This window comes from Castanea sativa, chromosome 2, assembly GCF_040712315.1.
Source record: "Castanea sativa cultivar Marrone di Chiusa Pesio chromosome 2, ASM4071231v1".
Lineage (NCBI taxonomy): Eukaryota > Viridiplantae > Streptophyta > Magnoliopsida > Fagales > Fagaceae > Castanea > Castanea sativa.
The window spans coordinates 46,843,581-46,860,610 of record NC_134014.1 but is presented as its reverse complement, the minus strand read 5'-3'; the positions used below and the strand labels follow the sequence as shown (position 1 = coordinate 46,860,610).

The 17,030-nt window shown below is 33.6% G+C and overlaps 2 protein-coding genes across 3 annotated transcripts; one reads left to right on the top strand and one right to left on the bottom strand.

The window, feature by feature from the left end:
- The first annotated feature begins 2,591 nt into the window (after positions 1 to 2,591).
- LOC142623496 (putative galacturonosyltransferase-like 1) lies at positions 2,592 to 4,160 on the top strand. Its single transcript, XM_075796931.1, has one exon. It carries the CDS (start codon positions 2,760 to 2,762, stop codon positions 3,840 to 3,842), a length of 1,083 nt encoding a protein of 360 aa, XP_075653046.1. The 5' UTR covers positions 2,592 to 2,759; the 3' UTR covers positions 3,843 to 4,160.
- Positions 4,161 to 12,351: 8,191 nt separating this feature from the next.
- LOC142626478 (vacuolar histidine transporter YPQ3) lies at positions 12,352 to 16,292 on the bottom strand. 2 transcript variants are annotated; one of them, XM_075800306.1, is made up of 12 exons: positions 15,974 to 16,292; positions 15,756 to 15,798; positions 15,482 to 15,508; positions 14,825 to 14,923; positions 14,620 to 14,726; positions 14,161 to 14,332; positions 13,630 to 13,731; positions 13,438 to 13,530; positions 13,314 to 13,334; positions 13,157 to 13,215; positions 12,977 to 13,067; positions 12,352 to 12,869 (listed from the first exon to the last, which is right to left on the bottom strand). In XM_075800306.1, the coding sequence occupies exons 1-12, from the start codon at positions 16,195 to 16,197 to the stop codon at positions 12,771 to 12,773; spliced, it is 1,137 nt and encodes a 378-aa protein (XP_075656421.1). In that variant the 5' UTR covers positions 16,198 to 16,292; the 3' UTR covers positions 12,352 to 12,770. The 2 variants fall into 2 exon arrangements, with proteins under 2 accessions (XP_075656421.1, XP_075656422.1); XM_075800307.1 differs by having other exon boundaries at positions 14,620 to 14,728; positions 14,833 to 14,923; positions 15,974 to 16,263.
- Positions 16,293 to 17,030: the final 738 nt, after the last annotated feature.

The window sequence follows — 17,030 nt, the reverse complement described above, 5'->3', positions numbered from 1 at the left end:
TAGTTTTTTTATCTTATTTGATATTGTATTTTTATTTTTTTTGTATTTTTGGAGGAGAGAAACATAAAAATGGAACAAAATTACATATTTAGATTTGTTTCTAACACAAATGGGTTATAGAAATCTAATTGAGTTAACCTTAAGTGGGTTAAGTGTCAAATTTCAAATCACAGATAGACAATTTAAATTTCGACTAAACTATAGATGAGTAAATTATAATTTACATTTAACTTTATAATATATTTATGACATTGATGTTATCTGAGAGCCCGCCTTGACTGTGGCCAAGGGATAATCCATTTGGCAAGAGTTTCAGGTTGGAAAGATAATGAACTCGGGTCCAAGGAAAGTAGATTATCAAATCAGCATGTGGCAGGACCAACAAAAGACACAACATTTCACTGATGACATGATTGATTATACATTTTGATCAAAGTTATTGATTGTACAACTCTTACTTTGTTGAGTAAGGTTGTAAATGGTAGAACTAAGTACAATTTTTTAGTTCCAACACATTCGATTTCTGGATTGAATTCAAATATATAATTATATGAAATTTAATTCTCATTGAAAAAGATAACACGTACTGTATCAGTTAATACAGTCATGTGTTTGAGTTTAATTAAAAATTTTAATATATTATATTTAAGATATTAAAGAGATATCTTTTTGTCTAGGAGGATCACTCTATTCTCATTTGGTAAATCAGAGTTGATTTCGTAAAAAGTATATCACAGGTTTAGGAAGTTCTTTCAAAAGGCCTTGATGGACATGTTAAAAAATAGGAAACCTAGTCCATGATCTATGGGATGTGAAAAAGCAAAAAGTTTTTTGACAAATGGACACTTATTAGAGAAGAAGATGATCATCAATGAAATGCAAATACCAAATTTTATGTGGTAGTAGAACATGGATAACATTCCACAAAATTGTGGTAGTTCTATTATAACTGCTACAAGCTAGAGGATATTTTACAATGATTATCCGCATGTGTGTGTGTAAAACTACAATAATGAGCTTAGGGTGTTTACTGTTTAGTGCATTTTCAAACCAAACAGGTTCCATGCATTCTCCTAAGGACAATGTCCAATTATGATTTGTTTGTCTATTTTATTTAGTGATACTTCTAATCAAACACTAATCACTTTAGAAGAAGACCATTGAAAGGTCAAAAATCCCCCCCTCATTTTGTAACTCTACTTTTTTTTTTTTTTTTTAAGATAGTATTTTATTAGAGTAGTAAATTACAACCATAACTTTCTTCTTTCTTTATCTCTTTGCGTTTTTTGTTTAGTAATGAATCAAAATGTTAGGTGACAACTCACAAGCATGAAAAGAAAACCCCTTCTAGGCTTCAACTGTTTCTCTAGTTTGGCTGTCATTTTCCAACTTAAAAATAGAAAAAGAAAAAAAAAAACCCAACCAAACTTTTCTTCCTTCATTAACATTAATAAACATAATCCACCCAGGTCATGCAAAGTGGCACCCTCTAGGTCCCACTTGGGGCACTACGTGGCCTCTCATTGTATTTACTATTTACTCGACCTAATTAACTCTGGGCCAGATTAGGTTGTACAATCAGATGAAAGTGGCCAAGATTTTAGACACAAATTTTTGGATGAGATTAGTGAAGTCTCTCACCAAGAGTCATTAATGTATGTATAAAATTCTTCGAGGTGGACTTTGCATTAATGTCCCACGGAATATTCGGAACAAAAACTGGACATGTATATACAAGTTAGGACTATTTTACGATTATATTCTTGGGAAAGATGAAACCGTGTAATTATCATATATATGGCATTCAGATTTTGGTCAAAAACAACAACAATAGGGTATATAGTAGTGCCTCATTAATTGGTCATTACCCAAATCCCCAGATTTCTGATTCAGTAAAACTTACCTATCTTACGTATAGAATAGAAGGTGAGTGAGTAAGTGAGACGCTGAGCTGAAGCTTTCCCTGACATGGATGGCTCAACCAGAGCTGGAGATGAAATGTCTTTTACCATATTTGATTCGACTTAAAAATGGGATTTGGGTTTGCCTCACTATATTTAATTCGAAGCAATAATGGTGGGATTGGGTTGGGATTATCAACTATCGATCGTAACATGGTTATCAAGACCTCCTCCTTTTGTTTTGGTAGTACTACTTCTGAGGAGTTTCAAAACTATTCCCAAACACACAAAACAACACCAAAAAAAGCACGGAAAAAAACTCTTTTTGGTCCATTAATTTGTACATGAAAGATACTTAACTACTCAACTGTCGTATTCGAAGGATCTGTAAATTAAATGTTGTGTCACTTTAAGATCATAAAAATCGCATAGTAAATGATGTGCTGGTTATTTAGTGATCTTTTAACACTAATTTGGAGCATACCAATTATGTCCAAGCAGATTAGGTATCCTAAAACACAAAATACAAAAGTGAATTTATGTACTACGGTATATTATAAATGCCTCGTGAAATTTATTTACTTTACTTTTAGAGAGAATGTGTGTGTGTGCTGAGTTTGTTAAGAAAGCATTTGTATTTTTGTTTTTGGTTGTGTCCCAATGACTTTTAAGTAAAGACTCATTGGCCAGGCGTCCCAGCAGCTTCTTTGAAACAACGTGGGTTCATTTCAAAGCCATATCAGAAACCGCGGTAGTGTTATGTTTTTTTCTAAAACACAGACACTCTCTCTCTCTTAGAAAAGTTACATAAACAAAACCCCAAACCCATCATTTTCAACTTCACAAACCTTTCCTAACATGCCAAATTCAGCACCACAACAACACCTACTACCATCGCTTCTGAGTCTCATCCTCCTCTTCCTCCTCCTAGGCCAATGCCTCTTCACCAAAACCAATGCCACCACCACCGCTCAAAAATTCCGTGAAGCCCCCAAATTCTACAACTCTCCATCATGCCCTTCTATACCCATTTCATCTTCAACCATGGACCTCTGCTCTGACCAGGCTGTGCACGTGGCAATGACCCTCGATGCCACCTATCTCCGAGGCTCAATGGCTGCCATTCTCTCTGTCCTCCAACACTCCTCTTGCCCTGAAAACATCTTCTTCCACTTCGTCACTTCCTCTTCAAACTCCATTTCCAATTCCAACAATCTCACTCACATTATCTCCAACTCGTTCCCATACCTCAAGTTCCGAGTCTACCCCTTTGACGACTCGGCCGTGTTGGGACTCATCTCCACTTCAATCCGCGCAGCCTTAGACTGTGCTCTCAACTACGCTCGAAACTACCTCGCTGATCTCATCCCACCATGTGTCAGACGCATAGTCTACCTCGACTCAGACTTAGTCCTCGTCGACGACATTGCTAAACTCGCAGCAACCCCACTTGGAAATCAAGCTGTCCTCGCTGCACCAGAGTACTGCAACGCAAATTTCACCTCCTACTTCACACCCACGTTTTGGTCCAACCCAACTCTGTCTCTCACTTTCGCTGGCCGCAGTGCTTGTTACTTCAACACGGGTGTCATGGTCATCGATTTGGAGCGGTGGAGAAGCGGTGACTACACAACAAAGATAGTGGAATGGATGGAGCTTCAGAAGCGAATGCGGATCTACGAGCTGGGTTCTTTGCCACCATTTTTGTTGGTTTTTGCTGGAAACATAGCCCCAGTGGATCACAGGTGGAACCAGCATGGTCTTGGTGGGGACAACTTTCGTGGGTTGTGTAGAGATTTGCATCCTGGTCCAGTGAGTCTCTTGCATTGGAGTGGAAAAGGCAAGCCATGGGCTCGACTCGATGGTAACCGGCCTTGCCCTTTGGATGCGTTGTGGGCTCCTTATGATCTGTTACAAACTCAGTTCGCTCTTGAGTCTTAGAAATGGCATAATTTTTTAAATTTTTTTTTTTTACATAATAAATTGTCAATTTTTGGAAATTTGATGAGTTGGGGAACAATATAAGAGATGAGATTCATATAAAGATTAAGAGATCTCAGTTCTCTATGTCTGCTAGGTGAGATTGTTTTTGTACATTACACGATATTAACAGATCGATCTTACAAAAATGAAAGCTTTATTTGTTTTCTATGTCTGTTGGCTTCTTGTTGTTGGGAACAGTGAATTACAGTTGAGGTTATTAAAGAGGAAAGAAGATATTTGTGGAATGGTTTATTCGATTTGCTCTTTTGGCTTTGAATGATTCGTGTGTCTTATTATACTGTAGTTAATTTGAAGTTTTAGGCAAGAAAGAACATTCACTTCTTTCTCTTTATTCACATTTCTTTACATACACAGACATACAAGGAGAAAAAGGTACAAAAAGGTTTGGTGTGTCAATTGTCATTCCACAATTAAGGGCGTTCATCATGTGTTTTGTGACAACATGAGGAAGATTGATTAGTCGTTGCTAAAAATAATTGGTGATTCTATGATTTGCTTTAAGCTTAGCTTGATATTATCCTTCGCTCCTAGAAAGGGATGCTTTATTTGTTTTGACCGAAAAGTTAACGAATGCGAGGAAGATTGATTAATTGATGCTAAATGCCATTGGAAATTCTATGACTTGCTATACGCTTAGCTTGATCTTACCCTAGATTTCTACAAGGGGATGCTCTGTTTGTTTTGAACTAATATATCTTAAGTGCATTAGTTTAGGAAACATTTATAAAATTTTTTATGGAAAAATAATAAATCAATAGATTGTTTTAACAGTTTTTTATATTTTTAATAAAAATGGTATCAAAACTTTCTTAAAATTATCAATTAATAAATGACATAACATCAAACACCTATTTAATTGTGCTCCCCTGTAGTCCTTAAGCTCTATTGTTAAGCATACAGTATCTTTGCTTTACATTTTTGTAAACTTCAGAACTAATTTTGCTCATTGACATCTTAATAGTACTGCCATTTCTTAGCTTAGTGGCATATTCCCCATCCCTAATTAAGTTTTCCATGTGACTCAGCTGGAAGGAGAAGATAGCTGGGCCCTTTAAGATTTTTGGTCAATAAAAGTATTTATTCTTATTCAGAAAAAGGGAAAAAAAGTGCACCTGAATTGAACCCAAAAACCCTATACTACGCTGTAAGAGAATTTCCGTACAAAACTATTTTATTAGATAGCAGTACAAAATGAACCATGTAAATTATATTGTTTTTAGATGGCACTATTATTGTGCTGTAAATGTGAAAACAAATTGGACAATCATGAAGGCAATCAATTGAACTCACCGCTGTTTAATCTTTTTACAACTTTAAATCGAATACTAGGCCAATATGGTTTTCTTTTGTCTTGTATTCTTGATTCTTCTATCTTTAATCTCTTTTTCGTTGAATGTGTCCACTCTGGCCAAGGCCAAACATTACTTTTGGGATTGAACTAATCATGAATTTTCTTAACCATTATTAGCAACAGAGTTCAGATATATTAAGCTTGCTTTGTTTTTTTTTGGCTGAACCATATGCGTTACAGCTTTCACCCCAAATTATTTCGTAAGCATAATATGCTGTCTCTTAATTGTTTGTAAATCTATTGTAGGAGTGGTGGATAGTTTTTTTTTTTTTTGGCTTTTCTTATAAGTTAAACCTGATTGATGAAATTCACCTTGTACGTATACTCTAATGAAATTTCAAAATAATTTTTTGGGATAAAATCTTTTTGTACAACTAGCAAATTATTAAAGTCGCATGCATGATTTGGTGTATTCATGAAATCTACTGTGATGCTTTGTTTTAAAACCGTGAATTAAATGTAGCCCAAATAAGCAGGTGATCAAAGGCTGTTTAATTTTCCAAAAAAAAAAATTAAAGGTGTTCTTAAATATGGTGCACAAGTGTTTCTCAATGAATAGGGTTGGTGCCACTTATTCGTATCTGCTTTGCTGTAGCGAAGTGTTATTTCTATTTTGTGACCCATGTTATACAAATGATAATGAAAACTTTCAGGTCCCAGTTATCTAAAACTCTTATTATTTCAACTGTAATTTCGGCAATCTTTAGCTCTAGCCAAGTCCCATAAGTCCATAAACATGCACTCGCAATGTGAACGAGTCTTAAATTTTTAATTGAGATTACTGGAGCTTAACTGGGTAAGTAGCATTTTTAACCTGTGGTTACCTACTTTCTTAATGAAGAATTAATATAAATTAAAGCTCAGATCGTGGCATCAAAGCAAGATTTACAAAGTCAAGGAGATACCCTTAAATAAAACAACTAACGCGTTTTCTCTCGAATTTTTTATTGATTGAATACCTTGAAGTTAAAGAAAGGAAAAAGGAATAGAAACATTTTCTGGTAGTGGGAATCAATAATTCTAAACGCTAAAAATAGAATACTGTCGGTGGCTTCTCTTTCAAATTAGGGAATCGTATATCCGCATTTAGAAAATCCTCTTTCTTTCCTTGTTTGGATATATAGTAATTAAGGAGACAAAGCTCGGTTACAAACTTCACCACAATTTTCACAAAAAAAAATTAACATAGATATATATTTTAAAATTTTAATTGCATGTTCTTCAAAGTTTTAACACACATGTTAAATTTTTTACCAATCAATTACTATTTATTATTCAATTCATAAATTTATTTTTTATGTATAATTTTAAATTACAAGAACTTAAAATTTAAATATTTTATTGATAACAAAAACTATTGATCTTTGATCTTCTTGAAAATTTTTAAGTATGAAGGATATAAAAAGCAAATATATTCTAATGGTAGATTTGTCAAAATTAACATTAAATAAAAATTAAGTAATGTTGTAACTGTAAGCCCTCAATTGTACCTGGACCCAAAAACACACGTGGGCTCAGGCCCAATGAACCTTGAACAATGAAATTTGTAGAGTGTGGGCTTGCAATCTAGTTTAGTGATATTCGAAACTTGGTGAACAGGCTAAAATATTACTGCGCTTGCAAATAAAAGACAAACTGGGCAAAATAAACCTCCTCGAACGTGAGCCGAGGACAAATTATATATTCTTTTTCTTTTTCTTTCTCAAAGGGCACAATTCTTTATGTTCGTCCCTTCTTCCTTTTCCCTCTTTCCTCCTTAAATACTTCTTCTTCTTCCCTCTTTATCCACGTGTCATACAAATCACCCTATTAGCCATCCGTCCCATCCACCACCCTCTAGGAGTCTTTAAATAACAGCAAGAAGGCTGACTTCTACTATTTAGAGGTCATTTTCCCATTAATGCGGCTAGGGAAGCAGGTGTAGGGTCTTTAATGTGGAGGTAGCAGCCTTTTCATAAGATATTTCCCTCTCACCGTTGCGTCTGGAAGGCCTAAGTCCCCCTTTTAACCAACGGTCTTTACATAACCCTGCCTTGATTCTTCTGGCGAATCCCAAGGTCATTGCGGGTCTGTCCAAGGTGATATTTGTCCTCGGACGAATCCTCGGACTCTCGACTCATGGGCTGAGTTACGGTTCTAAGGAGCTTTTAGTTTAAACAAACTAGCGCCCATCAACAAAGCCAATGCCCAAACACTTGCTTAAGTCCTTTTAGTCCCCACAGTAGCCATTGGTTACAACCAAATTTTGTCCTAATTAATAAGCTAAGAAGCTTATATGCCATTGTTTGTGACAAGCAATCACAGTAATGAAGTTTCACCTTACTTCCCAAAAAACACCCTACTAATTATTGTGTAACAATTAACAAATACATTTTGCATCTCAATAGAGTGTGTCCAATTACAATTTTATGAAGCATTTTATCAATTTTAATCTTTAAAATTTCTTCTTGCAAAAATGCAAAAATAACAATAACAATTATTATAATAAATTCACCAAAAAATACATGAATTGGGGGGAAAAACTAGTCTTTTATATCATCAATAATTGTTATATTGGATATTTTAATTGTTATAATTTTTTTTTTGAAAACTTTGAATAGAGTCAAATAAGGAAAATAATATATCTCCAAACACCTAAAATTAATCTTATATGACTCTCTCTCTCTCTCTCTCTCTCATTTACCTAAATTTTAAATGCAAACCACAAATAAAAGTTACTTAAGAAATGATGTCTATAATATGACAAGAATAGAATAAATTTTAAAAGTGTATAACAATAAAAATCTATTTTATCAAAGGTACTATATATTGCAATTTCATTTAAGAATAGAATGACACAATAAACTTAATCCATCCTATTAAAGACATATTAAACACATGATTTGATGAAATAATGCAACTCAAATCTAGATCATTTTTAAATAGAAAATCCAAAATCATGTTTCTGGTGTAAAATTTAACAAAAGGAAAATAATTTTCTAGATCTAATTTCTAATTTTGATTTTGGCAGAGAGAGGGTGTGAGATTATTTAGTGTGTGACCTTATAGGAGATTATGTGGCTAGTGTTTAAATATAAGTATCTAATTGCAGTATTACCCGTGTTTGGTTTTAATTTTTTTATCAACTTAAAAGTTAAAAATGTAAATCTAAATTTTTTTTAAAAAAACTTGTAGGATATCATTAGGTGAATTATGCAAATTATTCATTTTTTTTTAGTAGAGTAACAAATCCCAAGAGCTACCCCTTGCTAATGCATTGGAATCATAATTGCGCCAAATACAGAAATACTTACTCAAACTTGTTTTTGGTCCAGTTTATTTTAATTAACTTGGGAGAAATCTAAGGCCTCCATGGGATTAAGTAGTACCGACAATCCAGTTATTCTGCCTGCGAGATCTCTGGTTCAATGGAGAGGTTTTTAGTTTCAGGAATGGGACTACATATGCATAAGGTCAACTTAATGGTATTAAAGATGTTGCAGTTGATTCAGATATATAAACTATATGATTAAATACCACAGATTTTGAATCATAGTCAACTTATCATGGATATGAAGATCTAACATGGGAATTAAATATGAATTACAATGGTTTATCTATTCGAAATGTCAAATCATATATTGAGTAGCTGCACTAAGAACATGGTCCAACAAGAACGTGGGGAGTGGAGTTTCCATTCTCTTTCTCTCTTTGAACCCACAGTGGAACATGCAAGACAACATCAAGATAAGGTTTGCTCCATGTGCCAGCTGATTACGACTGAGTTTTGGCAATTTTGATGGAAAACAGAAAGTAAGGGGAAACGTTGCTTTCTCTGTTGAGCAAATTCAGACTTACTGAACATCCTTCCTTAGAAAAGGGGTGAAAAAGAAAGTACAACGCTTGTACTACTGTAATTAAGCAGAAAGTAATGATCATCAGATCATGCAAATCTTCATCCTTTTTGTTTTTTAATTTTTTATGATAAGAGGAAAGCTTCACTAATCTACATCGCAGAACATACTGTACGTCATAGAGCCAATTACTAATTAATCTATGAGCTTTTCTCCCCTGACAAGCTAAGTAATTTATTCTCATGTCCAAAAGAATGCAAATTTTCATTTATTTCAAATCATGTGTTGCTTTCATATATATATATATATATATATATATATAAAGTTAGATGGTTTACTATTACTGAGGGTAACATTAAAAGGAATTCATTAATAAATATTGTCCAACAATAAAAATTATATATATATATATATATATATATATATATATATATATATATATATAAAAAATGATCCATAATCTGGTAATCTATTCAAAACTACCCCCGGAAATCAGTTTTATTTTAGTAATAGTTCTCCATTGGTAGTCAAACACACACCGAAAAAAAAAAAGTTCGCTTTGGGATCGTGAAATCTCATTGTGATAGAGTCAATCATGGTTAGCTCACATGCTTACCTTCAAAACTTTCTGAGAATCAATATGATTGTATCTTATTTTATTATTAAACAAACACTTTTTCTTCTCATTAAATTTATTTGTACCACATGAACGGAAACCGATTGGATTTTCTCGCATCTGCAGCTATCAATCGGTCATGATTAAACAAGCAAAATGGAGCTCTGCTCTAAAACGTTGAGATAGATTGTTTATCAGTATTGGTTGCTTAGTTTAATGTCAATTTTGATTAGTACTTCCACATACATCCACTAAGATGGTAAACTTCCAGGGTCGAAAGAATAGTCTAATAAAAATAACATTTTTTTGTGTGGTGTTTCATCCCCATGATCTGAATCCCCCTTCTCCCTTTCCCATTATCTATCTCTCAAAAATATGACAAAACTTTGGAACAATCAATATTACCAAAACCATTTTCATCTCATGCTACTTTGTGTTCTAAACTTATAGGGCATCTATTCCACATGCAATGCTTCCCTTGGCTATTTGTCTATTTGATACTATTAAAGTCTAAAACACTTTGTATTAAATTTTGTAAAATAAAATATATTTATATATAAATAAACAAGGAGTGATGTACAAGTAATATTAGTGTAGTACAAAAAATCTAGAGCAATGGGCCTAAGCTTGTTGAACTTATATTCTATCAACATCCCTCAAATTCATATTGGTTAATGGAGACGAATTTGAATTTGGAAGTCATTTCATGAAAACATCTTGGTGAAAGAGATTTGGTGAAGATGTTAGTTAAACAATCTTGTGACAAATTGTAGCTGAAGTGTTACTAAAGTAGGTGGTGACAAATAAAGTGGCAATTGATCTCAATATTATGAATGCAATCTATCTCAATATTCTAACAGATATAATAATGTATCCTAGTTTACTTTTTTTTTTTTTTTTTTTTAAGTATCCTCATACATGGAATTTACACCGCACTCGTGTGATTGGAATCCAAATTCTTTCTTGAAAAGTTGGATAAAAATTAATTTTAACCTCTATGTTATGGGGTAAAATTACAATATACTTTGTGTAGCAACCATTTTGGGTCAACATTAGTATAAATTCTTTGTAGGCGGGGATTAAATTCTAAATTTCTTATTAAATCATAAAAAATTTTACCAGTTGAGCTAATTGGAATCCACCAAATATATATAAAAAGGTGAATGTTAATAGTGTAGAGCAGTCCTGCTTTTAAAATAAACAATTTTCATGGGCTGGGTCATATTTGCCAAATTAGCCCCACCACCCCCCCCCCCCCCCAAGAACAAAATGACCATGTTGCAAGCCCAAGAAGTCTTCATGAAGTCCATAAACAACATTATCAATCATGGCCTTTCTTCGCCCCTTTGGTTATTAATTGGGCAGTTACGGATTTTTTGCAGGACAAGGGGCTGCTCTGACTCTGGGTATGGTTTTCTGTAGGTTTCTCTTTGTAATTTTTCATAAACCTCCGCTCATATAATAAGATCAATTAATTGATCTCCATGCCAATTGGAACCGTTGGTGATTCAACTTGAGAGGGAAAAAAATTGTGTGGATTATTCCCAAGAGGATTCATCTGTTGACCAAAGGAAACAAGTGGCCTTTCATGGTGATGAATAGGTGCTTGTCCATTCTTGCCATTGTTGATTTTAACCATTGTATAGTTGAAAGTTTGAAAATCTTGTCCTGGTAGGGCCTGACCCATTCTTTGATATTAGAGGTATTAGGTTTTGTGTGTAATGTTTCTCAACAACCAAAAAAAAAAAAAAATTGTGTGTAAGCCCAAGAAACCCAATGTATTACTCAGCCATTCGGTTTGTAGTGTTTCCTTCACTCATCACTCAAATTTTAGGGCCCCACCATATGGATTATTGCTTGGTTTGATTTTTTTTTTCAATTCTCATAACTTATATCTCGGAAAATTGAGAATTAGTATTGAGATATGAGAACAACTTTTGAGAGTTTTCAAATATTAGGAAATTAAGTTAAGTGGCATTTTTGTAAATAACTCTACTCAAATGGGGCAAGCACCTTTAAGACCACACAAAAATTTCATGTTTTATCTATGATTTGGTAGTAAATATTAGGTTAAAATGCAAAACTCATCTTCTAAGTTTTTTAGAATTCATTTCAGTCCTCTAACTTAGCTTATTTTAGTCCTCTAAGTTTCAGATTTATTCAATTAAGATCTTTCTGTCAACTTTTATCAAATTTTTTATAAAAAAAAATGTGAAAAATACTTTTCAATTATTAATTGAATTTTTTAATTTAAAATTTTTTAAGAAAGATTTAAAAAATTGAAAAATTAACCATAACATATAACAAAACTTGATGAAAAAACTTTAATTAAATAAAATTGAAAGTTAAAGGACTGAAATGAATAAAAACAAAGTTAAAAAACTGAAATGAATTTTAGTGAAACATAAAAGGTGAATTTTACATTTTAGCCTAAATATTACTCACTTGGAAAATTGAACTTCGTGATATCTAATACCTCTTTGTACTAAGTAATATTTACCAACCAGGAAAAAATTTATGTTGTACCAAATCATTGATAAAACATGAAATTTTTGTTCCCTATCTGAAAAGGTCAAAAGCCAAACTGCTTTATATTCTCTAAAATAAAAAAAGAACCAGTCTTATCAAAGAAAGCAGGATATAAAGTTGAGCCAATAATTGTACTATAGTCCATATATTACCAAAAAATCAAATCACTAAATTTCAAATACATTCTATTTCAAGAAGGTGGATCCATCAAAGATAAAATGGACCTTGGATAAACAACTTGGCTTGTAGCATGCCAGAGTCATCATCATTGAAGAACCAACAGGCCAGGAAATGGTAACTCAACAGCAACGATATAAAAAAGGCTTAAACAGACTAATTTATGGGCTTATATGTTGAGCAATATATATAGCGTCAACATTACAAATTATATTGAGGATAAAATTAGTGCTTCCACTAATTTATTTATATAAGGCTCGCTGTACCAAACAATAACTAAAAGAAATAATACAAGCTCAAATACTCGTGAGGAAAATTAGGTTATGGTCCAAAGTTGTGATATCAAGCACAATGCTCAATTAAGACACAACAGGTTTACTTGCTTCCATGTAGTCTCCATAATCTCCAGTGCTACTTGGTCTCCGCATGTATCTGTAGTAAATATACTGCAAAATGATCTATTACATGTTTGTTAAGGTAGCATAATAGTAATGAGAATGATAATAATGACGACGATGATGATAAAGCAAAAATAAGTTTTTTGCAGGAACTTAGCAAAGGATACAAATAAATCAAGCGCCACGCAGACTATAGCATCCAACAACCAAGGCATATTAGCTTTGATTTTATCCCATTCAGTGGTCCTTACAAGAATACTGCATAGTTAACAACAATAAATATGAGGGACAAAATATAGAAAGAACAAGCTTTTGAGAGAGAGACAGAGAGAGAGACAGAGAGAGACCTTGCCACATAAGTAACATTGGCAACTAGTGCAAAAATGAACATGAGAGGATTCAAGCCCTGAAAAATTACAATGCAAAGAGTCTTAAACAATTGGAACAGTCACTACAATATATTGAAGATATTGTGTGAAAGCAAGAAAGTGGTAAGAGCATTACCTCTACATTTCCTCTTTTAATCTGGCCAATATGTGCAATAATAACTTTGTTAGGGACAAAATCTTAATAAAAATGTAAGCGAAAAATAGAAGTAGCAAAACAGGCAATTTGAAATGATACTTGCATTTAACCATATCTGAGGGAGTCGGCCACCCATGTAAATAGCAGCCATTAGCCATCCCAACGATTGCCCTAAAACACTCTCTGCCCCTTGTTCCTGTTACATATAGTGCCCTAGTAGTAAGAACTTCAGGAAAAAAAAAAAAAGGCCTTAATGTAGTTTTACACTTATACTCTGAAGGATCACTAATCATACATGTAAAAGCTTCCTCCCAGTGAGTCCCACATATGCTTGGATCAAACCGTTACTCTTTAGGGGCAAGTTGAGTGATGTAGCTAGAAATGTTCCATAACCTACCTGTAACAGGTGCCATGGTGCACCAACATATAACAATAGTGATTTTAGAGGTTATTAGTTTGAATCAATGTGATGCTACAATTTCATTATTTAAATGATGTCACTACATAAATGTGTGGTAATGTATCCCACAATTAGCACAATCAATTAGGGATTACATCTTATGAAGCAGAGGTTATTAGTTCGTATCCCCCTTCCCCCCTCATGACAAAAAACTCAATTATTAAATAAAATGTGTAGAAATTTAAGCATAAATGAATCTTGATCAATAATGAAACATAAAAGTAAAACTGGAAGAGCAATAATACAACACTCTCTCTAAAGAGAATAAAGTTGATGCATATATATTGTCCTAAAAACACCAATTTCGGTTTGTATAATTGGCTGAATGAGCAAAGGCATGCTTGGTTTGATATGCTGGAGACTTACTGATCTTGGTATTGGCCTAGGTTGGCTAGCAGATGACTTAGATGCAGTTGGAGCTGCCTCATCCTCAGATGATGAGTCACTGTTAAGCGCCATTGTGGAAGGACCACTTTTGGCCACCCTGAGATAAGTTCGAAATGGTGGAGTGCCACTGCCTGCCAAAGATCTAGCTGACCTGTGCAAAATTCAAAGCAATCGTTTTGCTCATTGTAGTACTAACTAAAAAAATTAATGTCATAATTAATCCAGTAATTTTGCGCTAAACATATCAAATGATGGAGTAAGTATTTAGTATTACAGGAGCAATGCTCCATCCTTTAACATAATAGTGGGCAACGGTAATTAAATTTATGGTGAAACCTATCATTCATGTTAGAGTGGAAGGCATTGCTCCCAAATTACTGAATAATTTCCCATATAATCACATATATACAAAGAGAAAAAAATGCTATATATACATACGTATAGTAGTACTCTCTTTGAGTAGTGGTTTTTGGTGAAGCTCTAGGTATTGGAATGCTTGAATCATCTGACTTATCAGGCCTCAATGGTTTTTTCTTGTCTTCGGCCTAAATTAATAACAAACTTTTAATAGTCCAGTTAAGAAAGGTTGGTTGTATAAAAAAGCCTTTTGAATAGATTTAGATACAAGGAAATTAAATTGTACCTCATGTTTAGAATTGATCTGTCGGTACTTTGACCATCTACGAATGTAGTCATAGTACACACACTGGAATACTAAGACTAAAGTACTGACTGTGTAAAGCTGCAACAAAAACAAAATAATAATAATAACAATAACAACAACAACAAAACCTGGGTCCAACACAAAAATTAGCAACTTGGGCTAGCAGAAGATAATCTCAACCCAAACACTAGCTACAGTAGGTGAGTTTGGGTCAAAGTTCTGGTCCAAACATGAGATTGGGATTGGATTGAAAAAAAAAATTATATATTCAATAAGAATTTCTTTTTCTTTTTTGCGGTCAGGACAGGAATTACTGTTCATGCCATCTTTTTCCACTATTTGAAGTTGTTCCAAGATCCTTCTCACCTTTTGCTAAAATTTTCTTAGCCAGTATTATCACCACACCAGACAACCAAACCCAACCATGCCTAACCAGCAACTATGAGGTTGAACTGGGCCACTCAAAATCTTTAGGTTGGCTTCGTTCCAAATAGACCTACCCCAATTGCATCCTTAACTTAACTTATGGTGTCATAGTTTCCATTATTTGCAGCAGAAAGTGAAATCATAAAGAAAATGTAGGACTCATAGTCTTTAAATAGAACATGCATACTCCAACTCAGATAGTGCTATTACCAGAGCCGTATAATACTGGGTAGGCAACTGCATCAAGAGCATTAAAAAACAAAAATCAGAAGTTGTTACTATTTTTCTTTAAAGTAAATGGAAAGAAGAAATTGTTTATGAGGACCAAAATGAAAAACCACACACAAGTTGATAAGAGTGCATTTTGATTAAAAAAAAAAAAAAATTCCAGACAGTGGCACAGCACAACACAACCACAGTCTGGACCACTAAAACTAACAAACAATGATAGAATGGTTTCCAGTTTTCTCAGCCTCACACTCACCGTCGCTGGCTCCAGAAGACAACCCACAAGATTGAAAATATCACTGCATCAAGAACAACCAAAAAAAAAAAAAAAAGCCCAAAAATTAAACTTTTTCGTTTTGTAAATAATAAATAAAAAGAAGAAAGAAAGAATGTCAAGAACCCTTTTTTATGTTCTTGTTTGTGTGTGTGCATGTGTGTTAATTTGTAAGTATGGGAGGAGAAGAAAGTACAAACCCAACAACCCAAGTGAGTAGAAAAGCAAGAGAAACTCCATGGCCAGTTTTTGTCTGGAAATTGGTGATGATTTGAGGGATTTCTGCCACACCCCAACACACTAGACTAATAAGGCCAAAACCGAAGGAAAAATCATCTTTTACATTGCAAAGGCAGTCTTTAAAATATTTCTCCACCCAACGCACACAGGGTTTCTGCTCTTTTACACAATAAGGGAGCTGCATTCTCTCTCTCTCTCTCTCTCTCGTGTTTTGTTGTTTCTTAATAAAGGAAGAGGCTATATTGAACTTAATAAAGGAAGAGGCTATATTGAACTTGAAATTTATGTAGGAAAGAGCAAAACTTAAGATTTATATGCAAACGCAGTATCTCTCTATCCCTGTCTTGTCGCTTTCTTGGATCATTGTAATTTAGGAAAATAGATTGCAAAAACATCAAGTGGTACGCATATTCTGGATTGTGATGCTCTGTTACATATGTACCTTTGTTTAAAATGATGATAGAAGTATCGATTGTATGTGTGGTACGCATATTCTTCTTTTTTATTTTTGGTACGCATATTCTTGTTGATGCTATATTGCTTTAGCAAAATCAAATAGACGGCTGAGATCAAACAGAAAACAAAGAAGAAGATGTCAAGAACATGATGACATTTCGCGAAAAAATAGATCTTTGCAGTTATATCGCACTTTTTTAAGCCTTTCTAGATTAGATGAAGAGAAATTATATATGTATTCTTCAAACTTTTACTTTTGAATCTTTCCTTAATTAAAGTGGTATCTTCGGGTAATATATAGATGTGACTTATTGCCAAATGTTAGGTCACATTTTTCGACTTTTTAATCATTAAATACATTACATTATACATCATTAACAACATAAATTGGAGTAATCCATAATTTTTTTATTTTTATAAAAAAGAAGTGAGTTGTAGTAATCCACTTTGCACTTATTTATTCATTTCCAAGTGGAATTTTTGTAACTTATGACTTTGTGCATGATTCAGCTTTTGCAACTTGTGCACTGCTTGACTATAGTCTATAGGATACATACATAC

Bases quoted from the DNA above. Each gene is read 5' to 3' on its own strand.
- LOC142623496 (XM_075796931.1), top strand. From the start codon at position 2,760: ATGCCAAATTCAGCACCACAACAACACCTACTACCATCGCTTCTGAGT.
- LOC142626478 (XM_075800306.1), bottom strand. From the start codon at position 16,197: ATGCAGCTCCCTTATTGTGTAAAAGAGCAGAAACCCTGTGTGCGTTGG. The intron at 13,335-13,437 runs GCAAGTATCATT...CATATTGGCCAG, and splicing joins TCCCTCAGATATGGTTAAAT to ATTAAAAGAGGAAATGTAGA. The intron at 13,068-13,156 runs GTCTCTCTCTGT...TTAACTATGCAG, and splicing joins AATGTTACTTATGTGGCAAG to TATTCTTGTAAGGACCACTG.